Source organism: Bos grunniens, chromosome 11, assembly GCF_055505025.1.
Source record: "Bos grunniens cultivar Pamir isolate PY7600 chromosome 11, Bosgru_T2T1.0, whole genome shotgun sequence".
In the NCBI taxonomy this organism is placed as follows: Eukaryota; Metazoa; Chordata; class Mammalia; order Artiodactyla; family Bovidae; genus Bos; species Bos grunniens.
The window spans coordinates 7142290-7168010 of NC_141175.1; the positions used below are offsets into that span (position 1 = coordinate 7142290).

The following is a 25721-nucleotide window of genomic DNA, read 5'->3' on the forward strand; positions in this document are numbered from 1 at the left end:
AGTCTCGGGCCGTCTGTGCCTCGCTGGGTGATCGCAGGCTTGTGGGGAACCCTTGCACTGCCCTCTCCCTCATCCACCCCAGAGATGCTCCGAGGGTGAGACAATGGGCCAGACCTCCTCCGAGCACAGCGCTGGGGGTGGGAGGGCGGTGGTGACATCATGTTACGGGCTCCCTGCCACGTCCCAGGGGAGAGGGGTGTCGGACCATCCAGCCACGTCCTCAGCTGTGCGCGCGGCAGCCACGGCTCACCCCCACACACTGGAAGCCTCTGGCTCCCTCTTCCTTGAGCTGAAAGAAGCCCAGGGACTCCTGGACCCCACCACCCAACATGTCTCCAAACCCAGTGTCTTGCTCCCAAACTCCCAGCCTTCCAGACCTGGAAGGTGGTGGTGGGGGGCCAGCAAACCAACCTTCCCCCCTGCCAAACCACACCCTTCCCACACTCCACCCCTATCCTTTAATCTAGAGCTGACATGGAGACCAAAAGCCAGAACTTAACTCCCCAGCTCTGGGAGCCATCTGAAAAAAGAGAGAGAGATAGAGGCTGCTTTAGTCCCCCTGCTGAGATTCCTGCCTGAAAATGCCTCCTGAAAGCTGCAAAGGCCAAGGCAGGAGGAGCCCCGGGGACCACAGCCAGGGAGTGGAGGCCAGGAGACTGAAGGAAGGGGTCCCAAGCCCCCTAGCCCTGTGATGCCCTGCCCCATTCAGGTCCTCAAAGTCCCCCACCTCACCACGGGCATCTCAGCACCCTCTCTGCATCCCTAAGTGAAGTGGCTAGGGGAGTCTGAATCCCCAAGCACCATTGATGTGGGGTGTCAGTGTCATCCACCTCTGAGCTCCTCCTGGGTCACTACCAGCGGAGCGGGAAGCAGGCAGGAGGAGGGAAGCAAGCCCAGTAAGGAGGCTGGTGCCCAGTGAACTCAGACCCCACTCCCCAGGACCAGAGGCAGATCTGGAAAGCCAAAGATGCCACCCTGCCCTCTGGGAGCCTCCAGCCTGGATGCTGAGACCTCTGGGACACACGGGAAACCCGCAAAAGCCACACACCTGGGAAACAGCACAACACAACCACATGGGAAACAGCACCACACAACCAAGGGCGGGGGCACGAGGTGACGTGTGCCTACAGTGACATCACAGTACCAGCAGCCACGTGGAGGGGCGTGGTTTGTGGTTCCTACATACTGGGTATAACCTCTGAGCATCTGAGAGCCGTCCTGTTATGTACATTAGCTTATGCAACCCTCCGAGCAACCCTGTGAAGTCAGTGGTCTCAGTTTCCCAGCAATAAAATGGAGACACATCTCAGAACTGGATGTAAGAACACAGGGAGGTCAGCTCAGTGCTCTGTGATGATCTAGGGGGTGGGGGTGGGGTGGGGTGGGAAGGAGGCTCAAGAGGGAGGGGATACATGCGTACATACAGCTGATTGGACAGCAGAAACTAACACTGCGTTGTGAAGCAATTAAACTTCAATTTTAAAAAATGAAAAAAAAAAGATGTTAATACAGGAGAAGGTAAATGAAGAAATTTATTACTATTATGGTAACCTTGGGCTTCTCTGGTGGCTCACACAGTCAAGAATCTGCCTGCAATGTAGAAGACCAAGGTTGAATCCCTGGGCTGGAAAGAACCCCTGGAGAAGAGAATGGGAACCCACTCTGGTATTCTTGACTGGAGAATTCCATGGACAGAGGAGCCTGGTGGGCTACAGTCCATGGGGTCCCAAAGAGTTGGATACAACTGAGTGACTAACACTTCACACTTTACTTCTTCAAGATCATTTCAAAATAAAAGTTTTGAAAAGATAGATTTTTCAAGGAGTATGCAAGAGATTATAAAAAGAAACCCTTTAGACCAGGAGGGGGAATAAAAAGGAACTGATATAAGCATTTAATGAACAAATGCATGGCAAGTGCTTGGCCCAGGATTGTACCATGAGATGTGCTCAGAATGGTGATTAGGTTAGTGTTACCATCATTATGATAATGATAGTAACTATGATTATGCAAGGGCATACTTATATTCACTAACCTGCCCACTGTTGTGTCTACAGTTTCTAGAACCATGACTGATACAAAATGAATGTTGAATGCACAGGTGGATGGATGGATGGATAGATGCATGGATGGATTTATGGATGCATAGATGACTTTGCAGTAAACCCTAGAGCTGAAAACTGCATCTGAAGCATCTCAGTATTCAGCATAATGTATTGCAGAGCCTGCAGTTTAATGAATAAACATTTCCTAATCTAATTGAATCAGGAAAGCCTTTCAGGGAGAAATGAGCCTCCAAGGGAGCCAGGGAGCTGGGGGGCGGTAGGAGTCAATTACTCACCTGGAATCACCCCACGGTAGGAAACTCCGGAGACACGGAGGAGAGGGTTTCCTTCATGGTCCTTGCCCTTCACCTTGAGGTAGAAACGCTCCTGGGGGCTGTGGAAGGGCGGCCCACCCCACAGCTGGTGGGTTGATCCGTTGGAGAGGGGCTGCGTGGGCAGAGTCAGGAGGGACTGCCCTGAGCTGTGTGAGAGCTCCACTGAGTCCAGGCGGCCGGGTACCCGCAGGCCCGTGGAGTTGATCACCAGGGAGATGGGCACGCCTACAGAGGAAAAGGCAGGGAAGGAGGTGCTGGCATCTGTGCTGGGCTCCACGAGGCTCCCCAAGCAGGGGCCCCACCCCAGAGCCATGGTTAGGGACCCAGCCTCTTGGTCCACCTTCACCCATTCCCTCACCTTCTCTTCCCTGGGCCAAGGAATGCTGGGTGGGATGAGGAGAGAAGGGGGGTTGCTACTGTCCGTGGTCCTGAAACACCACTCTCCTCCAACCCATGGCTTCCCATGATTGTGTCGCCTCTGCTGTGCAGACTGGGCGCTCACGGAGCAGAACTGAGAAAGGGCGCCCTCCTGTCCCCCATTGACTCTGGTGTTGGCTGTCAGCTGACAGGCTCTGGGACAGGCGGAGGTGAGATGCAGACCCCAGTTTGGGAATGCTGACTCCTGGTGGGCTTTCCTGTGGTTTCCCTTCCCATCTCATTGGAAATGTACTTTCCACACTATCTCAGGAAAGCCAGAACTGGACTTGGGTTTCACAGTCTTTTAAGTTGATTTGGAAACTGTTAGGTCTCTCCCTTTTCAGATAGCTATTCTTTTTTTTTCTCTCTCTCTCTCTCTCTGATCATAAACTGGGAACCAGAAGATGTGGTAGACGTGATCCATGAAATGCCTTCCATCTTTTGGAGAAAAAAAAATCAAACAGTCTAGAAAGGGCATGTATAAATCTAGAAGTCCAGATTTCTTTGAAAAATCAAGTGTGTCAGTGCTGGGCTTCCTTCCCATGTTGCAACAACCAGCCAAAGGCATGTAGCAGCTGCTCCCATGGCCCAGGCCCCCACTGTTCAGTTCGCTGCAGCCTCCCTCACTCCCTGGTGCCCTGGGGTCAAGTGCCAATCATTATTTATCATTTGCGATTGCCCTGCTGTTTTTCTCACTTTAAAAAAATGTCTTGGATGGAGCCACATCTTTATCAAAAGCAGAAACCAAAGAAGGTCACATATGGCCTCCATCACCCTCTCCACTGGGGACTGTCCCTGAGGATCACTCTGCTTTCAAACTCTCCCCCGCCACCCCCATAGCACTTCACTTAGGATTTCTCATCTCTCTTGGCTTTAGAATAGGAGTTAAGTTTCTCTGCCTCCCTCCCACCTCCCTGCTATTGGCAAAGACAAACACAGAATGAATAAGCAACCCACTTTTCATTTTGAAGATATCACTGCGGGTCCTGGCAGGGAAACCCATAAGGGCTGACAAGAACGAAAAACTGAGGGCATACAGACTCAAAAGAAAGCTCTAAGGACCCAGCATGCACCATTTTGGGGGCACTATTCAGTGGTCCAGAGTTATCTTGACCTGGCCTTGTTCTTATTCAGTCCCTGGGTCCCACTCTTTAAGACCCCATGGACTGCAGTATGCCAGGCTTCCCTGTCCTTCACTGTCTCCCAGAGTTTGCTCAAACTCGTGTCTGTTGAGTCAGTGATGCCATCCACCCATCTCATCCTCTGTCACCCCCTCCTCCTCCTGCTCTCAATCTTTCCCAGCACCAGAGTCTTTTCCAATGAGTTGGTTCTTCACATTAGGTGGGCAAAGTATTGGAGCTTCAGCATCAGTCCTTCCAATGAATATTCAGGGTTGATTTCCTTTAGGATTGACTGGTTTGGCCTCCTTATATCCAAGGGACTCTCAAGAGTCTTCTCCAGCATCACAATTTGAGAAAATAAATTCTTTGGTGATCAGCCTTTTTTATGGCCCAACTCGCACTTCCATACATGACTACTGAGAAAACCATATTTTTGACTATATGGACCTTTGTCAGCAAAGTTATGTCTCTGCTTTTTAACATGCTGTGGCCTAGTCCCTCCCATCTCTTTGTTCCGCTGATCCCAGCAAAACCCTCCAAATGGCCCCATGGCAAGAGACCATATTTCTGAGCCCTGATACTAGGAAAGATTGAAGGCAGGAGGAGAAGGCGGCGACAGAGGATGAGATGATTGGATGGCATCACTGACTCAATGGACATGAGTTTGAGAAAACTCCAGGACATAATGGGGGACAGGGAAGCCTGATGTGCTGTAGTTCATGGGGTTGCAAAGAGTTGGACACGACTTAGCCCCTGCACAACAACAGCCTGATGTTCACTGGAAGAAGTGGGGCTCTAGACAGACAAATCTTGACAAAGAGAAAGGGAAAGGAGGGTTAGGGGAACAGCCTGAGCTTGTGGAGGCCTTGAAGGACAGGAAGGAAGTTCTAAAAGTAAACGGTCCCAGGGTCACCCTGGCTGGAACCCAAAGAGAAGGTGCTAGCCCTGGGTACAGTTCACTGTGATGTGAGAGAGAGGCTGGACCAACTCCTGCAAGCCTGCTCCATAGTCACAGGCTTATGGCTGCCCCCTGGAACTGCACCCTCCAACTTCCTAAAGGTAAGCCCCACCCCTGCAGAAGGTGGCCTTGTGTCGCCCCAGGGCCCAGAGCATCGTACCTTGTAGGGGCCACTCGATAGTGTGGTTGAGGTCCAGGGAGGGCTGAGTGGAGAAGCCAGCTCGGAAGTCAATGTTGCTGATGCCCGTGATCCTGACCGAATGGCGGCCGCTGCTGTAGATCTAGCCCAGGCCCAGGCTCACATCACCAGGGTGTCTGACCCCAGCCCCCCAGCTCCAGGTGGCAGGTGGCCGACCTGACCCGGCCTGGAGTCAGCAACTGGAATTCTCCCGCCTTTGCAGACTTGTGGGTAACTCACCCACTCCCTGGGGACCCAGCACGATGCTCCCCCCATGGAAGAGGAAGAGTCCGGCCATGGCACTGCCTGAGCTGGACTCTCTAAGCAGCCCTGTCGTTCCCGCTCCCCACCCCCAACACCCACAGGTCCCCCAACCCCTGCCTTGCCTTCCCTATTGGCATGAGAGCTCTCGGCCCAAAGATGCTCCGAACCTGAAGAACAGCAGTGCCCGAGGCGCCCAGCACTGTGCCTGGCACCCAGTTGTTGTTGGTTTAGTCGCTCAGTCGTGTTTGACTTTTTGCGACCCCATGGACTGTAGCCCACTGGGCTCCTCTGTCCATAGCATTTCCCAGACAAGAATAGTGGAGTGGGGTGCCATTTCCTTCTCCAGGGGATCTTCCCCACCCAGGGGCTGAACCTGCGTCTTCCAAGTCTCCTGCTTGGCAGGCAGGTTCCTAACCACTGAGCAACCAGGGAAGCCCAGCACCCAGTAGGGGCTCCATAACTGTTTGCTGATCAGCTAAAGCCATGTGCTTCAGAGACAGCAACCTGCCCCATCCCAGGGTGCTTGGCCAGGAGCCCTGCACCCAGTCCCAGGCCCCCAGTCCCCGGCAGGTTAGAACAGACTCTGCTCCCGTGCCAGTCCTGTGCCTCTGAGCCCAAGGTCACCCTAGCTTCTTCTGTGCACTCTTCAAAGGACAGGGTCCTGAACCGCGAGCCAACCCCGTCGCCCACCTCTGGACACCCGAGTGGTTTCTCCAAGTCCTTCTTTGAAGTTCCCTCACTAACCCAAAACCACTCCACTTCTCTCACTGGCACAAAGCACAATACTCCTCCTCTGATCTTGCCCCCCTGCTTCTACTGATATGCCCACATCACTGCCCACGCTCCAACCCACAGCTTCCCAGGGCTCCAGGCTTCCGAGCGCCAAGGCAAGAGGAAGATGATGTCTCAGCTTGGTGAAGCTGGTCTCCCCAACCCCAGGAAGCCAAGGCCTCCTACCTTGATGGACCACAGCCCGGAATGCTCAGGCTTAAAGGCCACGACCTTGGCAGAGTCAGGGATGCTGAGGAGCACATTGAGGCCGTCATCCCTCTGCAGGATCCTCCCTGTGGAAGCCCCAAGACCTGCTCAGCCCCCGACCCTTTTCTTGGGTTGACAGAGCCCCCCTCCCCATCCCCAGGAACCCACAGCCCTCCAACCCCAGCCTCGGGCTTCCTAGAGGAACTGACAATAGGCCTTTGGGGGTACCCAGGCCTCTCCTTCCTTGAGCTCTCCATCTTTATCCCTCCCCAGGTGCTGGCTGTACCCCTGGCCTCTGGACCAGAGTACTCAGGACATCCTTGGAGCACCGTGGCACCAGGCAGCTGGGTCCAAATCATATGGAGCCTGGATGACCCTGACAAATTACCCCACCTCCCAGAGCCCCCCCACCACTTCCCATCTCTACACTGTGCCACTAATTCTTGCCCCACCAACTCTCCAGGCCACTGAAGAGAGAACCTGGGGAAGATGCCACGTGAATCTGGCAGCCCCAGGGACGGTCATCATTTTAATTCCTCTCGCTGGGCTGCTAATGGCCCCGCTGCATCCTCACCCACTGTAGACACCCTCTCTGCCTTCCACTCAGCATCTCCCTTACCCTCGGTGCTCCTGGAGTTTTATGTCCAAAATCTCCTGGCCTCCTCTCTGTCCCATCCTGGACTTTTATTTCAGTCTCAGGCCCAAGGAGGAGGCCAGCCCCGGGGTGCACGTACCCAGCGGGTCTCGGACTTCGATCTCGGGCCCTGGGCCACTCAGGGAGATGGTGACCTCCTTCAGGCTGGGGTCAAAGGGGATCTTCCACGTGTGCTCGCCGCCCTCCTCGTGGTCCGTGGACAGCAGGTGCACCTTGGAGGCCTGGAGGGCTGACTCCACCCACTTCAGCACCTGGGGGGCAGGAGTGAGGGGCTGATGCCAGCAGGTGCCCACGATGCCTTGCTTGCGTCTGGCACACCGGAGGTGGGTCCCAGCAGGCTGCCAGCTGTGGGCAGCGTCTGGTCCCCTGGTGAGTTTTAGGCAGCATGCAGGCTTTCGAGGTCACTTGAGGCCGTCACAGTCCCCCCTGCCCTACACTGGACCTGATTCACACACCACTTCCCTCTTGGCCTGTGACACCTGAATGAAGGCATCCAGAGGACTCAGATCAGATGGAAGGAGCAGAGGGCACCCCTCTGCTGGGATGAGGCCCCTCCTTCGTCACATGGCCAATTTCTATGACATCCATCACTTCCTCCAGGAAGCCCTCCTGGTGCTTCCTACACACTGATGCACCCTGGAAGTCCGGGATCTCCCCCAGGGCAACGCGGTTCACCATTCCTGCCCAAGGGCCCTCAGCCCACAACCCCTACCAGGCACCATGCTCTCTAAGTAGGACCATGTCTTTAAGCGGACAGTCTACTCCTGACCCTTATCACAACACTGAGAAATCTAATATCCTTGGTTGTACAATTGCTTATTCTTACGTTTGGGGAATTCCCTGGCAGTCCAGTGGTTAGGACTCCATGGTTTGACAGCTGAGGTCTGGGATTCCATCCCTGGTCAGGGAACTAAGATCCCACAATCCCTGTGTGTGGCACGGCCCAAAAAATTAAATTAAAATAAAAAACAATAAAAATCTTATGTTTTGGACAAGTCGCATTGAAATATCAGGAGACATATAACTCTCCAGAACATCATACTCGTTAGGCACACATTTAGAGTATGGTTTCAGGAGGTTCTCAAGTCCCCTCAAAGACCATCGCCCTGCGTGCATGGACCCAGGTTAACAGTCCTGGACCCAGTCTAAGATGGTCTCTGCCTGCCTGCTAAGTCGTTTCAGTTGTGTCGCACTCTTTGTGACCCTGTGGACTGAATCCCTCCAGGCTCCTCTGTCCGTGGGATTCCCCAGGCAAGAATACTGGAGTGGGTTGCCACGTCCTCCTCCAGGGGATCTTCCTGACCCAGGGATCTGACCTGCGTCTCTTATGTCTCTTGCCTCTGCAGGTGGGTTCTTTACCACTAGTACCACCTGGAAGCCCAAGATGGTCTCTACTAAGCACAAAATTATCTTGTTTCTCCAAGACTTACCACAGTCTCTAAGTCCCTGTGTTCTCTGGTTCACCCGTTCAACCTGACCCAAGATCATGATGCTCCTGACGCCCCCATGCTTGCTGGGCTGAACCCCCATCCCATGCCCCACTGGGCAGCTCCCCCCACCAAAACGCTCTTCTCTTTGCAGAAATTCCTGCCCCTTCCTTAGCAACCAACTCCTGGTTAGTTTCACACCCGTCACCTCTCTTGGCCTGGGAGCCCCATGTGGGCAGACACCCTCTGTCATGTCCCAGGCTCGGGAGCTGTGAAGGATAAGGGGTTCAGGGCATCTGCTCTCTGTGTGTGATGCAGCAGAGCACTAACCTTTTGAACAGGGTCCTCAAGCTCGCCTCACAAAGGCTCAACTCCACCCGCCCCCTACCCCAGCTCACACCGCCTCTTTAGCAATAGCTGAGCCACCCAGGTTCCAGTAAGAAAACCAAAAAAGAGGGAAGTGGGAACCTCTCCAGTTTTGAAGCACCTCTTTTCAAGCCAAGTTATGTCAAGAAGCATCTTGTGCAACCCTAAAACAGAATCAAAATGAAACATGAACTGACTGTACAACAAATTGATACCATAACCCCAGTATGAGGGAAAGGATTAGCTCCAAGTAAATCAGAAACCGAGGGATTTCACTGTACTTTCTCAGTGAGGGGCATCCTGAGGACAAAAAAGGAAAGTGCAAAGAAACCTTTATTTAGTAGTTAGCAGTTGGCAGAGGAGAAGGCAATGGCACCCTACTCCAGCACTCTTGCCTGGAAAATCCCATGGAGAGAGGAGCTTGGTGGGCCGCAGTCCATGGGGTCGCTAAGAGTCGGACACGACTGAGCGACTTCACTTTCACTTTTCACTTTAATGCATTGGAGAAGGAAATGGCAACCCACTCCAGTGTTCTTGCCTGGAGAATCCCAGGGATGGGGGAGCCTGGTGGGCTGCCGTCTATGGGGTCACACAGAGTCGGACACGACTGAAGCGACTTAGCAGCAGCAGCAGCAGCAGCAGCAGTTGGCAGAACTAGTTGTATTGTGATTGTGAAATTGTTTTATGTCTCCTGTGAAGAGGAACTAAAGAGCATATTGATGAAGGTGAAAGAGGAGAGTGAAAAACCTGGCTTAAAACTCAGTGTTCAAAAAACAAAGATCATGGAATCCAGTCCCATTACTTCATGGCAAATAGAAGGGGAAAAAGCGGAAGCAGTGACATTTCATTTTCTTGGGCTCCAAAATCACTGTGGATGGTGACTGCAGCCATGAAATTAAAAGACGCTTGCTCCTTGGAAGGGAAGCTATGACAAACCTAGACAGCATATTCAAAAGCAGAGATGTTACTTTGCCAACAAAGGTCCGTATAGTCAAAGCTATGGTTTTCTCAGTAGTCAGGTATGGATGTGAGAGTTGGACCATAAAGAAAGCTGAATGCTGAAGAACTGATGCTTTTGAATTGTGGTGCTGGAGAAGACTCTTGAGAGTTCCTTGGACTACAAGGAGATCAAACCAGTCAATCCTAAAGGAAATCAACCATGAATATTTATTGGAAGGACTGATTCTAAAGCTGAAGCTGTAATATTTTGGTCACCTGATGCAAAGAGCCAACTCACTGGAAAAGGCCCTGATGCTGGGAAAGACTGAGGGCAGGATGAGAAGGGGGTGACAGAGGATAAGATGGTTGGATGGCATCACCAACTCAATAGACATAAATTTGAGCAAACTCCAGGAGACAGTGAAGGACAGGGAAGGAAGCCTGGCGTGCTGCAGTCCATTGGGGTCACAAAGAGTCAGGTATGACTTAGCAACTGGACAACAACAATAACAATCAGAACTAGCCATATTGTGGTTGTGAAACCATTTTATGTCTCTTGTAGGATAAAGCAAGGAAGGAAATCTCAACCAAGATTTTTCTCTTACGGCCAAGAGACAGCTGCACGGATTTTCTTTAAATATAAATTTATTCCAAGTGAATTCAGAACCCAGTGGTTTCTAACTACTGTTTTCCACCAGAGTTCCTTGGAGAAATGGCTGATTTCTGGTCTGGGGCAGGCAATATACAAAGAAAGCCTAGGACTACTGGTAATTTCATAAAGCAAAGAAGGTCTCAAAGACTAATGGGGACAGAGAATTCCCTGGCGGTCCAGTGGTTAGGGCTCTGAGTTTTCACAGCCGAGAACACAGGTTCAATCCCTGGTCGGGGATCTAAGATCCTGCAAGCTATGTGGCAAGGCAAAAAAATAAGACTAATGGAGACATATCAGAAGGATATAGGAATTTGGGAGACTTTGAGCCTCCAAAAGAATAACAACATAATCAATTAAACCACACTGAATTATACAATCAAAGGTTAGTCACTCAGTCCTGTCTGACCCTTTGTCACCCTGTGGACTATAGCCTGCCAGGCTCCTCTGTCCATGGAATTTTCCAGGCAAGAATACTGGTGTGGATAGCCATTCCCTTTTCCAGGGGATCTTCCCAACCCAGTACCAAGCCCGGGTCTCCTGCGTTGCAGGCTTATTCTTTACCATCTGAGCCACTGGGGAAGCACCATGTAATCTAGATGCCACAAAAATACTCAAAAAATAAAATCAAAATTCAAAACAATAAAACCTCATTTGCCACCAATAAAAGCAAATTCTTAATTAAAGAGAAAGAAGTGTGATCCCTATTTTTTTAGTAGGAACCATGACTTCAGAGAAACCAAATCACCCCTTTGGAGAAGCAAAAGCTCTTCTTCATGGGAGAACGCCCATTAACAAATGTGGAAGGAATGATGCAATTAGGAAATCATCATTTTGCAACCTCCTAATTAAATAATTGTTTCAGGCAAGCATCTTCAGTGAATGCTAAAACCATGAGATGAAAAGCTCCTGGGGAATTAGAGCCCTAGAGTGACCCCACTGACCCCTTGGGTCAGAAAGGAAAAAACAAAGGCTTGCAATGCAGAGAGCTGGCTGTCACCACTTTAACCAACCAAACTGGTCATCAGTAATGGGGACAATCAGACATCATTTTCCTCCTGGTGTGATGTAGTAGAAAACACACACAGAGCACCAAGGAAGACATACTCTTGCCACAAAGGTCAGCCTCCATCTGATTAGTCATTTAAAGCTAACTTCCAGGCTCGGACGGTAAAGAATCTGTCTGGAGTGCAGGAGACCCGGGTTCAATTCCTGGGTTAGGAAGATCTGGAGGAGAGAATGGCAAACCACTCCAGTATTCTTGCCTGGAGAATTCCATGGACAGAGGAGCCTGATGGGCTACAGTTCATGGGGTCGCAGAGAGTCGGATATGACTGAGTGACTAACACTTTCACTTCCAGTTTAGAGAGAGTAAAGGAACAAGTGGAGGAGAAACGAACAACTTAGTGACACCATAAGGAAACAATCAGACGAATCCAGAACACAGGACATTGTGTCATCAACGCCTGTCCAACAAGTCAGTGGCATGAAAAAAGGATGGATCCCCTCCAGATTTAAGGAAACTTAACAGACATAACAACCTCATAAAACGCACAGCCCTTGATTAAAACCTGATTTAACAGCTTGAGGACAAATAGAGAAATTTGAATATGGACTTGGCATCAGACGATACTTGCAAAGTACTGTTCGTTATATTAGGTGATACTATGGGTTATGCTGGAGTCTATTTTTTTAATTCCACACTGAATTATTTATGGATAAGGCGTCATGATTCAACAAAAAGTATAGAAAGAGAGAGACGTAGCAGCTGGAGCAAAAATGTGAATTGCTAAATCTAGATAGTACCTTTTTTTTTTTTTTTTTTTTACTTTTCAATATCTTTGACACTTCTCATAAAAAAATTTTAAGTAAAAATCGTCTAAAAGGAACGAGTATATCTTTACAAGTATGACTTTAAACTATACCTGAGCAACCATAGTGCTATCCTGTCGCTTGTCAGCTCTAATCAACTGGAAGTGACTTCTTGGAATGCCATTTGGAGAAATGAGAAGCCACATTCAGATTCAATTAGAAAAAGGCCTGTAATTGATTAGCAATGTTTGCCATGGATATGGAATTAGAAAGTGGTGTCTGGCATGCTACATATTGGTCATCCTTGCCCTAAATCACAGTCCTTCAGCTCTGCCTACCACATGCTCTTCCATGGAAGAGAAAGGGAACAGAAGGGAATTGGAAGAATTGCTCGAGATTTGGAAAATGACTACATTTTGATGAGACCGAGCTGAAACACATGTGCCTGGATTTTACAGCTAGATTTCAGTCATCACGGGACAAGAATCCTGTGTTCTGAAACTTTTCTGTTTTTATATTTGGAGCTACTTCATTCTTCTGTTTTTGCCTGACTTTCTAAATAATGTTTCTCTTAAAAAGATCCCACCTGTTTGGGTTAAGAAATGAGGACAAGGTTATTCGTCCATGCGGGGGTGGACGGGACATAGCAGCCAAGGCTAGAAAGGCGGACAGAAGCTGGCCAAGTGAGGCAGCTCCCCCACAGCAAAGCAACAGCTCTGTGCCCGCTGTCCCCTTCCCCTGGGGCCGGGCCTTGTCAGGGGTCAGGAGGAAATCATGACGGAGCAAAGCTGGCAGGAGGTGGTGGCAGCACCATTTGGCAATTACCCAGACGCGTCCCACACTCGCTACTGTGTTGCAACTGTCATGACAAGCTCTTTCTAGGATGTTTTGATGGAGAGAAGATGCCCAAGAGTTCAGGCTACTGAACCACGCAATGGAGAGAGGGCTGAGGTGGGCCAGAAGGCCAGCGACCCCATCAGGAGGCGGCCCACCCACAAGGGCTGCCCTGTAACACATCGCCGCTCCGGAGCTGGGGGTGCAGACCCTCTGGCCCACAGCAAGGCCAGGCCCCCGCAGGCCCAGGCCTGGGGGCAAAGCCTGCTGGACCTGGCAGTGGCTCCGGGGCTCAGAGAGGAATCTAGGGACACTCCTGAGCAGAGAGGCTTCATCAAGCAGGCTTAATGTTTATTTGCAAAGGTAATGACTTCCAGATGTCAGCAGGACCAGGGGGCCTGGGAGCCAGCAATGTGCTGGGGCTTGTCTCTCTGTCGCTGATGGGGAAGGAATGAGAGAATCTGGCGCTGCTACCCCAGCCAGATGGTTGCTGCTCAGCCCTTTACGGCAGATAAATCACCACCACCCCCCCCCCCAACCAAGGCTCCCCCTGGACATCTGACAGCCAGAGAGGCTGAGGAAGCTGGGGCAGTGAGGCAGGGGCCAACGGGGGGGGTCACTGAATGGACCTCAAGAGCCAAGGATCAGAAAATTGAGGGCCTCTGCCAACTGGACATCACGGGGCACTGTCCCCAGGCTCTACTTTCCTGAGAATCTTATCTCAAGAGAGCTCTTAATCTTGAGAGGGGCTCCCTGGACCCCTGGGAGTGTGTATTCTGCACTCACTATCGAAGCACGGGGCTGGAGATCCCGTGGCCATCACTAGCTCTCACTCAGGGCTCCCTCCCAAGTGTGGGTCTTCCTCCCACCCTTGCCACCATCTCTCCAGGCAAGGGCCCTCATGACCCAACTGTGAACATGAGGAAACGGAGGCCCAGAGAGGTTAAGTGCCATGCTCAAGGTCATGCAGCAGACAAGTGGCAGAGCTAGGGTGGGGTCTGAAGCCAGATGCGACCCGGGGAAGGATCCAGGACAGGGTCACCTTCAGGACCTGTGTCTCCTCACCTGTTAATTCCACCTTCCCCCTCTCCCACTGTCTGAGGGATCAGTTCACCTTCCCCCTGGTTAATGCCCACCCCCACTGGCCATCGAAGGATGGCCAAAGCTCCAAAAGACGCCTGCCAGGGGGGAAAGGATCTTCACCTTCCTCTCGTCACTCCAGAATCTCAAAGGCAGAGGAAGTTAAATGCCTGAAAGCGTGAGATCTAAGCTTGATGGATGATCTCTCGGCGCCCCACACCTAAAGCTGCCCTGGCATGAAGTGGGTGCTCAATAAACAAAGAGACGAGTGAGTGCAAAATGTGCCACTCCTGGCACACTGGACATGCTCTGAAAAGGTCAAAGGACAAACAGGCAGGGTGTGGGCACTGTGGCAGCTTCTAGCCAAGCAAAGGTACCGTTCCCTCTCTCCTGCGGGTGGAGGTTGGTGGTGACCATTGCCAAATGTCTGGGGACATCTGGAAGGGGCCAGGTACAAGGCAAGAAGCTGACAAATGATGGCGCTCTTTCCAGGGAGGGGAGGGACCCAGGCCCCTACCCAGGGGCAACCAGTCCTGGCCATTGGAGATCCCAGTACATCAGACATGTGCTGCCCAGCCAGGCTCCCACAGCAGAAGGCTGGCACCAAGGCCAGGAGCCAGGGGCTCGCCCCAGGTTCCATGCCCTGAGTGAGAGACTTGGAGAGTTCAGCCCCACACCTGAGCAAGCCGTCCTCCACCAACTCATCTGCTGCCTGGAGTCTGACTTGCCACTGGCAGGAACCCAGTTCCCGAGCAACTGCCCAGATAAGATGCACCCCCAAAACAAGGACCAAGCCATCACTCCACTCTGAAACGCTTCCCACCTTCACTTGGGCGGCTTGGTGCCAGAGCAGACTGACATGCCAAAAGAAATAAATCCTGGCGTGTCGCAAAGAACCATAAACGCCATCTGTCAACAGGGAGCGAAGGCGCTAACCTAAACATGGCCCTGGAGACGTAAATACACGACACACGCACTGGCTGGAAGCCACGCCGCGGCAGCCTCAGAGACGCTGTTCCTCCCATTCTCCTCTTCCTCCAGCCCGAGGGACCCCACGTCATCGACTCACCAGGTGTCTGTGTCCATCCACTGACCAAGCACCTGCTCCATGCTGGAGGCTGCGCCAGGTGCTGGGGACACAGTCGTAAATGGGACCTTAAGGGCCCTGCCGTCGGGGATCTCACAGCCTAACGGCATTAAATAATCCCACAGTTGTAAAATTATGATTCTATAAAGCCCCCCAGGGAGCTTTAAGGGGGTATGAAAGGAGAATTAATCTTGACAAAAATCGAGGAAGGCGTGATTCCGCTCAGACTGGAAAGATGAGGAGCCTGGGGAGGAGGAGCTGGAAAAACAAGCTGCACGAGCGAAGGCCCTGAGGTAGAAAAGACACAGGGCGTTGAAAGAGCAGAGAGGCAGCAGCAGGCAAGGGGGAGAATGAAGGCGGTGGGCTGGGAGAGGCAGAACTCAGACCAGCGTCGGGACCCTCCCTGGGGGATACCGGGGAGGGACCTATTGGTCTGATTTGTCTTAGAGGATCTGGTGGGATGTAGGAGCTGGCTCACACAGGCTCAAGATGGCAGATTGCAAGCATCACTTCCCATACTCTATGGCTTTAGGACAGCAGCTTGAAACCAGCCCAAGTAGGAGCATTTACCCCAGAGAAATGAGCATTCTTGTTCCTTCCAGAGAGAGATGGTCATGAAACATTTACCAGCATGCCACTGGAAGGATGCCTCTAGCTCCTAGGGAGGAATGGACGTGCGGGGCAGCGGGAGAGATGGGAGAGATATGAGCAACCGATGGAGCCTGGAAGGGAGGAGGGGCACCTGCTCCAAGACCGAGACCAGAACACAAACACCTGGTCAGCTGGGCCATCAGCGGCCCTGCATGTCGGGCCGCAGCGTCAAGCAAGCCCCTCCCTGCCAAGTCCCCAAGCATGGCTTGCTGTCCCAGCAACACTGCCTGAATCTGACGGCCCTGGTGATCCTCCAGCTACCCCTGGGCTCCTCGACTCTGGGGAGAAGCTCCCCTTAACATCCCTACTCTGCCGAGCTTTGCTAGATCCATCCTGCCAGCCTGGACTTGCTGGGGATCCCGAGTTTAAAACCCAGGCTATTCCTTCAGGCCCCAGGCTTTTTTACTGGCAAAACTAAGGAACCTGCAGCACCTACTTTGGGGGTGATTGAGAGGGTTCTACAAGAAGGTGTCAAAAAGCCCTGAGCACCAGGCCTCCTGCTGTGAGGCGAGCACTCAGCACTGGTCCTAGAAGCCAGCCGATGGGCAGAGCCACCCAGGGATGCAGCATGTCAGGGCAGACTCACCTCGGTCACCTGCTGCTTGTCCAGGTGGAACACCTGCCCGGAGCTGGTGGCGGCGATCTCCTCGTAGGCCAGGTAGCCAGGGTGGGTGCGGTCACCACAGTCCCCTGTCAGCACAAAGACCACCTAGAAGACAGACGGGCAGCCTGGCTCACGGCGTCCTCAGCCCCTTCAGGTATGAATGGAGTGGGGAGGGGGAGGCCAGACCAGGAGGGAGTGACCCGGAGGAAGCCCTGTCATCTCTCTGGGCTCGGGTGATACACCTGTGAAATGGGAATGATGAGAGTTCCCGCCCCGTGGGGGTCAGGACCGATGCAGGTCACGTGTCTGTCACAGGGCCAGGAAAACAGTAGAAGCCATTATGAAATCTACAAAGGAAGGAGTGAAATTGACTCTACTCCAAGTGGCCCCCGGACGCCGCAGAGCTAGAAGAACCGTGGAGAACCCACATTTCTTCTAGATGAGAAGACAGAGGAGTTCTCCCGTCCATAGAGCAGTCCCAGCTCTTGAGGTCTTCCCCAGGGATTCCTCCCTGCAACCCCCACTCCCTCACACCGCCTCCCCCACCACTCGCTGTGACAGCCAGGAGCCAAAGCCCCAACGCATCTTCCAGACCCTGAGACAATGGGTGAAGAATGACATGACGGGGAGCAGAGGAGACGCCAGGAGGAAGATGGATTGCCCAGCCTCCGACGGGGCGTGAAGAGAGCGGAGGAGTGGTGTGGTCTGTATCAAAAGCGGGCCCCCCCAGGGAGGCGTGGGCCTGGAGGGCGAGGCCAGAGCCTGAGAACACACTTGGACTTCGCAGCCCAGCTCCACCAGTGGGCTGGCCGGCGCAGCTGGCGGGCACTGGAACCCAAGCTGTGCAGGAGAAGCCCCAGTTCCGCTCTCCCGGCGGGGGCTTGGGGCTGCCCTTGGAGACCCCAGCAGCCCCCGAGCCCCTGCCGGTAGCTCACCTGTGGCTGTTTAAGCTGCAGGAGCCTCAGCACCTCGTCCTTCTTGTGGTAGTCCTTGGCGCGGGCGTCCGAGAAGACGTAGATGAAGGAGCCGGGGTTGGCCACCTCCACGGCAGCCTTGATGGCCCCCAAGCTCATCTCTGGGCAGTCCCCGCCTCCCTGCAGGACAGGGCAGGTCAGCAGCTGCTGCCCACCTCCTCCACGTGGGGCCCACCCTGGGAGGTGGGAGGGGGCATCCCCTTCAGTGGCTTCTGTCCTGCCTGTCCAGGGGTCAGGCCTGGCCCGAGCCACTCGCTTCCCTGAGACACACCTGCGCCATCTATCTTTCATTCATTCACTCATTCATTCCTTCATTCACTCACTCATGCCCAAGGGACATGGTCCCTCCCTCCCATGGAGTCTGGCTGGGAGGCAGACTTTACATTAATAAACATGACACAGTTATTTAATTACCATGGTGATGAGTGCTACAAGTTGGGGGAGAAGGATGGAGCCACGGAAGCATCTAACAGGTACGCCAAAGAAGGCATGAGTGAGCCAAGGTTTGGAGGCCAGAGGGGTAGAGGGGTCTCCAGGGAAGGAGAGGGGAGGGGTGGGCAGAGGAGAACATTCAAAGCCGCCTTGTCAAGCCTTCTCTTTAACCTGCCCTGGTGCATGCCTGCATGCTCAGTCACTCAGTCATGTCCAACTCTTTGCAACTCCATGGACTGTAACCCGCCAGGCTTCTCTGTCCATGGGATTTCCCAGGCAAGAATACTGGATTGGATTGCCATTTCCTTCTCCAAGGGATCTTCCTGACCCAGGGATCAGACCCAGGGATTGAACCCAAGTCTCTTAATTGATGGGTTCTTTATCACTGAGCCGAGAAGTGATATCACTTGGAAAAGCAAACACACCTTGGAGTCAATCTCAAAAAAGCACACGGCCCTCCCTCCCCGCTCACCAGCCAGGGGCTTTCTGCCTCCCCGGGTTTGCACACCCAGCACCAGAATCAGGATGTGCACAGGGTGACCTCAGTAAATGCTTCTCCCCTTGGTTCACTCATTCATTCTGTGTGCTGGGCCCTGGGGGACTTGGCAGTGAGCTAGACACATCAGAGAACACCCTGCGTTCAGGAAGCTGGCAGGGTTGAGAGAGGCTGAACCAGGGTGTTCAGTGTGGCCAAAAAACCCAGGTGGCATGGGATGTCTGACCCCGTCTTGGGCTGGGTTTGGGGGGATCTGAATTGACCTCTCTTGCACCTTTCCTGGGGCTTCCCAGGCAGTGCTAGTGGTAAAGAACTCACCTGCCAATGCAGGAGACATAAGAGACACAGGTTCGATCCCTGGGTCTGGAAGATGCCCTGGAGGAGGGCATGGCAACCCACTCCAGTATTCTTGCCTGGAGAATCCCATGGACAGGGGAGCCTGGTGGGCTACAGTCCATGGGGTCACAAAGAGTAGGACACAACTGAGTGACTTAGCATGCAAACATCTTCCCTTAGCTGTCACATACCTCCTCCCTCCACCCCTGCATCCACGCAGTCAACAATAAGACCTACTATGTGCCAGGCACAGGGACTCCTGTAGGTACTTGGTTCACTGAATACAGGAAGAAACCCCAGGCAGTACGGAATCTCCAGGACCTCCAAGCTGAGGGGGAGCCCCAGGCAGAGTTGGGTGGCAGGTCATTATAGGAAGCACCATCTTGGCCCCGAGGTGTGGCAATAACCTGGGCCTCTGGCATGGACTGGGATGAAGGGCACAGGGGGCCAGCAGCCAGGGGCGGGGCAGCCCACCTGCACGTAGAGTTCTCTCAGCTCCCTCTGAAACACCGCTGGGTCCGATGTGAGGGTCACTGGGCCAATATCTGTAGGGAAGACAGAGAGGACCAGATGGGCTTGACCCCCAGATGCACAACCTCCGTGGACTGGGCAGGAACTGAGAGGAACGGAGGCCTGGACCTCAGAGATCCCCACAGAGTGGGGAGGGGTGAGGGAGCAGCTGCCAGGATCAGATCTGGAAGAAAATATTCGCAAATGAAGCAATTGACAAGGGCTTCATCTCTGAAACACACACATAGTTCTTGCAGCTTAACATCAAAAAAGCAAACAACCCAATCAAAAAGTAGGCAGAAGACCTAGACAGACATCTCTCTAAAGAAGACGTAGGGATGGCTAAGAGGGTCAACAGGAAAAGATGCTCAACATCACTAATTATTAGAGAAATGCAAACCAAAATGACAGTGAGGTACCACCTCACATTGGTCAGGTTGGCCATCAACAAAAAATCTACAAATCTACAAACAAAATCTACAACAACAAAAAAAAGACAACCAATGGTGGAGGGGGCGTGGAGGAAAGGGAACGCTCCTACACTGTTGATGGGAATGTAAAGTGATACAGCCACTATGGAGAACAGTCTGGGTGTTTCTAAAAAACTGAAAGTAGCACTAACACATGACCCAGCAATCCCACTCCTGGGCAAACCCTTGGAAAAAAATAGAATTCCAAAAGATACATGCACCCCAGTGTTTATTGCAACACTATTTACAGAAGCCAGGACATGGAAGCAAGCTAAACGTCCATCAACAGAGGAATGGATAAAGAAGATGTGGTGCATATATATAATGGAATATCAGCCATAAAAAGAAATGAAATTGTGCCATTTGCAGAGACAGATTCCCTGGTGGCTCAGCAGTAAAGAATCCGCCTGCAATGCTGGAGACACGGGGAGACTCGGGTTCAGTCCCTGGGATGGGAAGATCCCCGGGAGAAGGAAATGGCAACCCACTCCAGTATTCTTGCCAGGAGAATCCCATGGACAGAGGAGCCTGGTGGGCTACATCATATAGGGTTACAAAGAGTCAGACACAATTGAAGTGACTTAGCAGTCATGCAGGCAGAAACCAACACGACATTTTAAAACAACTATCCTCTGATTAAAAATTAAAAAAAAAAAAGAATTGGACTCAAATATTCGTAACAGCTGTATTCACAATAGCCCAGCACTGGAGACAAGCCAGCTGTCCATCAACTGGTGAATGAATAAACAAACTGCGGTACATTCATGTAATCAAATACCACTCAGCCAGAAAACAGAACAAGCTACCAATACAGGCAACCAGATGGATGAGTCTCACAGATACAGTACTGCACGAAAGAAGACAGCCACAGGAGAGTGCCTACTATATGGTTTCATTTATAGAAAGCTCTGGAACTGGCAGAATTAATCAAAGCTGAAATAAGCCAGATCAGGGCTTGTCTAGGGGATAGGGAGATCAAAAGAACTGTCGGGGAAGGCAGAAGTGTTCTATATTGTGATGGGAATGTGGGTTTCCCGGTTGTCAAAAGTGTAAAGCAAAGATTTGCAGTACTTCAATGGTTGTAAATTTTACCTCATTAAAAAAAAAAGAACCATAAAAAGTGACCGTTGTGGAGGGGTGGAGTGGAGTGGGGAAGGAGCTGCAGAGGAAACAAGAATGGCTGGTTTTCAGGGTATTTGGTGATGCTGGGGGATGGGGATATATCCATGTGTGTGTGCTTCATCGTGGCAGACTCTTCGTGGCCCCACGGACTGTAGCCCTCCAGGCTCCTCAGTCCATGGAATTTTCCAGGCAAGAATACTAGAGTGGGTTGCCATTTTCTTTTCCAGGGGATCTTCCCAACCCAGGGATCGAGCCCACATCTCCTGTGTCTCCTGCACTGAAGGTGGGTTCTTTACCGCTGAGCCACACGAGATACAGGGATTCATTACACTATTCTGCTTACTTTGTATATACTTGAAATTTTCCCTAATAAAGTCTTTTATTAAAGAGAAGTTGCTGAGAGCCACAGCTAACATGAGACAAGGCGACCAGTGCACAGAGAACAGAGACAGAATTCCAACTCAGCATGTGGACATGTGCATAGTGGGGGGTTTGCAAGGTGATCTGGACATCTGATTTCTTTAGGAAATAGTTCATCTGAGTTCTTGGTGAATTCTAGTAACGGGCTACTTTTAGCTCAAGAATTCTAAATTCCAGTCACTCCTGTACTTGGCAACTCGTCAACCGGCCTTAGTTCTTAGAAAATGAAGCACATGGAATCATCCGGTATTCATCCACAATTATCAAGGAAGAGTCTGGACACCAGCTTTTCTTCTGCAACCACAAGTCTGATCTCTGTATCTGGGAGTCTGTTGCTGTTTCATAGATACATGTTCATTTGTGTTGTATTTTAGATTCCTCATGTAAGTGATTTCACACGGTATTTGTCTGACTTTCTTCACTTAGTATGATAATCTCTTAGGTCCGTCCATGTTGCTGCAAATGACATGACTTCATTCTTTTTATGGCTGGCTAAATATATATATATATGTATTATTTGGCTGAGTATATATATTTGGCTGCATATATATATATTTATACCACACTTCTGCCCCATGGCCCCTGCCTCTCTGCTGTATATTTACTCACCATGTCCAACACCTCCTTCTGCACCTGCTCTGGTCTTTACCAAGTCTTCTCCTCCGCCTCCCTCCTTCTGAACTCTGCAGTGACTAATTCAGCCAAAACCTTGGCCTTTGCCCTCAGACGGGCTTCTCTGCTAGCTCAGCGGGTAAAAAATCGCCTGCAATGCAGGAGACCCCGGTTCGATTCCTGGGTCGGGAAGATCCCCTGGAGAAGGGATAAGCTACCCACTCCAGTATTCTTGGGCTTTCCTTGTGGCTCAGCTGGTAAAGAATCTGCCTGCAATTTGGGAGACCGGGTTCCATCCCTGGGTTGGGAAGATTCCCCTGGAGAAGGGAAAGCCTACCCACTCCAGTGTTCTGGGCCTAGAGAATTCCATGGACTGTACAGCCCAGGGGGTCGCAAAGTCAGACATGACTGAGCGACTTTCACTTGACCTCAGACAGATCTGATTGGAATTTTGGCTCCACCCTTCTCCTACCATAGTGCTTCTCAGAGCTTACTACGTGGTTCCAAGCCTCAGTTTCCCCATCTGTAAAACGAGGTGTTTCTCCTCCTGAGAACCATCATTGTGAGAATCCAGTGAAGCCAGGCAGGGAAGCACCATGCTTGGCTCAGAACCAAAAGCTCAGCAACTGGGAGTTGGCCCTGACGAGCTGAACATGTGATTCTTTGATCTTCCTTTTCTTTTCTTTAAATTTTATTGATGTATAGTTGATTGACAATGTTGTGCTAATTTCCGCTGAACAGTGAAGTGACTCAGTTACACATATGTATTCTTTTTCATATTCTTTCCCATTATGATTTATCAAGCACTTGGTGCACTTAGTAGCTCAGTCGTGTCCGACTCTTTGCAACCCCATTGACTACAGCCTGCCAGGCTCCTCTGTCCATGGGGATTCTTCAGGCAAGCACACTGGAGTGGGTTACCATGCCTTCTTCCAGGGGATCTTCCCAACCTGGGGTTTATCATAGGATATTAAATACAGCTATCTGTGCTATACAGTAGGACCTTGTTGCTTATCCAGGGATTCTCCTGGTGGCTCAGACGGTAAAGAATCTGCCTGCAGTGCAGGAGATCCAGCTTCAATCCCTGGATTGGGAAGATCTCCTGGAGAAGGAAATGGCTATCCACTCCAGTATTCTTGCCTGGAGAATCCCATGGACAGAGGAGCTTAGCGGGCTACAGTCCATGGGGTCATAAAGAGCTGGACACAACTGAGCAACTAACACTTTCACTTTCATATATTCATTTAAAAATACATGACATTAACGATACTGACATTTCCTAAGCACTTATTATGTATCAGCCCATGTGCTGAGATGTTGCCTGTATATTATTAGCTCACTGAATCCTCCCTCACACCTGGCAAAGCCAATTCTTACCTACATATTACAGAGGAGAAATGAAAGCCCAAAGAAGCTAAGTAACTTGCCCAAAGACAGAAAACCAGTAAGCAGCAGAGCTAGAATGTTAATTTTTTCATTGGTGTTCAATCACTAAGTCATGTCCAACTCTTTGTGACGCCATGGACTGCAGCACACCAGGCTTCCCTGTCCTTCACTATCTCTAGGAGTTTGCTCAAATTCATGTCCATTGAGTCAGTGAGGCTGTCTAACCATCTCATCTTCTGTCGCCCCCTTATCCTTTAGCCTTCACTCTTTCCCAGCATCAAGGTCTTTTCCAATGAATTGACTCTTCTCATAAGGTTGCCAAAGTACTGGAGCTTCAGCTTCAGCATCAGTCCTTCCAGTGAATATTCAGAGTTGATTTCCTTCAGGATTGAATATTAGCTTGCTGCTGCTGCTAAGTCGCTTCAGTCATGTCTGACTCTGTGTGACCCCATAGATGGCAGCCCACCGGACTCCCCTGTCCCTGGGATTCTCCAGGCAAGAACACTGGAGTGGGTTGCCATTTCCTTCTCCAATGCATGAAAGTGAAAAGTGAAAGTGAAGTCGCTCAGTCGTGTCCGACTCTATCGACCCCATGAACTGCAGCCCACCAGGCTCCTCTCTCCATGGGATTTTCCAGGCAAGAGTGCTGGGGTGGGATGCCATTGCCTTCTCCAGAATATTTGCTTAGGCCTGTACAACTCCAGAATCTGAGCTCTTGACAACTGTTTCCTATGGAAATGTACATAGAAATTCCTGACACGCAGAAAAAGAAGGGAATTCTACCAACCAGAAATCATTACTCTTATTTTTACACATAACTTTCAAAATGTTCACGCATATTTGTAAATCTTATACAAATGTGTACTACTTATAGCAGAAGTCTGTTTATGTATAAATAACATACTCTTTTTAACTTGATTCCTTTCAGTGAACAACATATTGTAAGCATCTCTCCAGAAAGTAAAATACACCCTTCAAAATCATTTTTAATGGCTACAAACTATTTCCTTTGGACTTGGTAGACTTGCCCATGTTGTTATGTTTCCCATTTTCATAATGAACAACATTATTAAGAACATCTTTGTCTGCATCACATTTAAGTGGTAGTTCCATTGTTTCCTTGGAATACACTCCCATAAGCAGACTTGCTAGGCCAAAGGGAAGGGCGTTTGTAAAGACTCTGAATACAAATTCACTAACCCCATCACTGTCCTCCTTATCCCCAGACATTCCTGCCTCTGATCCATCTATTGTCAAGGCCAGAGGAGCCACCTTCATGGCCAGTTTTGCTCATATCATCCTTGTTCAGGAATCATTGGCAACTGCTCCTTGCCTGGAAACCAAGAGAAGCCTCTGCAGTGCCCAGTTCTTTTTTCAAAACCTGATATATATAGTCTTATTTTATTTGGCTGTACCAGGTCTTAGTTGCAGGACAGGATTTCAGTTGCTACATGGCTGTAGTTCCTCGACCAGGGATCAAACCTGGCCCCCTGCATTGGGAGCACCGAGTCTTAACCATTGGACCGCCAGGGAAGTCCTAGTGCCTGGTTCTGAATCTGGGAGGCCCTGCCCCCTCCATCACAATCTATCAGAGGGAATCTCTCAGGCTCCCTGACAGTTCCCAAGGCTGGATCAGTGCTAGGCTGATCACATTGCCTCCCATTCACAGCAACACGAGAAACAGGGTTTTCGTAAGTGTGCTCCAGTTGGAAGGACTGCCCTTTCTTCTGCGGTCCATTATTTCCTTCTTGGGGAGCTAAGGGTTGCTCTTTCTTCCATGGAAGGATCAATTCAGTTCAGTCACTCAGTCGTGTCTGATTCTTTGCAACCCCATGAACTGTAGCACGCCAGGCTTCCCTGTCCATCACCAACTCCCGGAGTTTACTCAAACTCATGTCCATTGAGTCGGTGATGCCATCCAACCATCTCACCCTCTGTCGTTCCCTTCTCCTCCTGCCCTCAATCTTGCCCAGCACTGGGGTCTTTTCCGGTGAGTCAGTTCTTCACAATAGGTGGCCAAAGTACTGAAGTTTCTTGGAAGGATAATAGTAGTCAAAGGGAGTTGATCCTCTCCATGGTTCTACTTGTCAAGTTAAAATGTAGGTCATCAGCTTCCTCTGGGATTTCCCCTTATTTTTCTTTTTTTTTTTTCAGTTTTTTTTTTTTTTTTAAACAACTTTACTGGGTGGAGAAAACCAAAATGGGCAGCCCTGTAGTGGAAGTTGGGGAGAATGCCAGACCTACAGTCTAAAGTCTGACTTTCCATCAAGGCTGTTCTGAGATATTCTGTACTGAGAGGAAAGAAGATTCTTTGGGGAACTGCCCAATCCCAACTCCCCCACACCCCTCAGCAACATTCCCCAACAGGAACCACCTCATCTAACCTCTGGGTGTCTCAGCCAGGGATTGTATGGCAAACACAAGACACAGGAAATTTCAGGAGCCCTGGAGGACCCCCTGGGCTGGAGATCCCTGGAAAGGACTTTACAGACTCTGTGTTAGTTTTCTGTTATTGCCATAGCAAATGACTACAAACTCAGTGTCTTGAAACACCACACATTCA

At 50.9% G+C, this 25721-nt stretch overlaps 1 protein-coding gene across 5 annotated transcripts in view; it reads right to left on the reverse strand.

The window, feature by feature from the left end:
• Nucleotides 1–25721, reverse strand: part of HMCN2 (hemicentin 2) — a 178744-nt gene that overhangs the window by 136117 nt on the left and 16906 nt on the right. For all 5 annotated transcript variants that reach the window (XR_015135732.1, XM_086323475.1, XM_086323476.1 and 2 more), the window contains exons 2-8: nt 19113–19183; nt 17336–17494; nt 16383–16505; nt 7031–7202; nt 6276–6382; nt 5037–5157; nt 2342–2605 (exon numbers count right to left, since the gene is read on the reverse strand). Coding sequence is in view for 4 of the 5 variants with exons in the window: in XM_086323475.1 (XP_086179601.1) it covers nt 2342–2605; nt 5037–5157; nt 6276–6382; nt 7031–7202; nt 16383–16505; nt 17336–17494; nt 19113–19183 (1017 nt within the window). In the remaining variant the exon portion in view is untranslated. The remainder of the gene's footprint in view (nt 1–2341; nt 2606–5036; nt 5158–6275; nt 6383–7030; nt 7203–16382; nt 16506–17335; nt 17495–19112; nt 19184–25721) is intronic.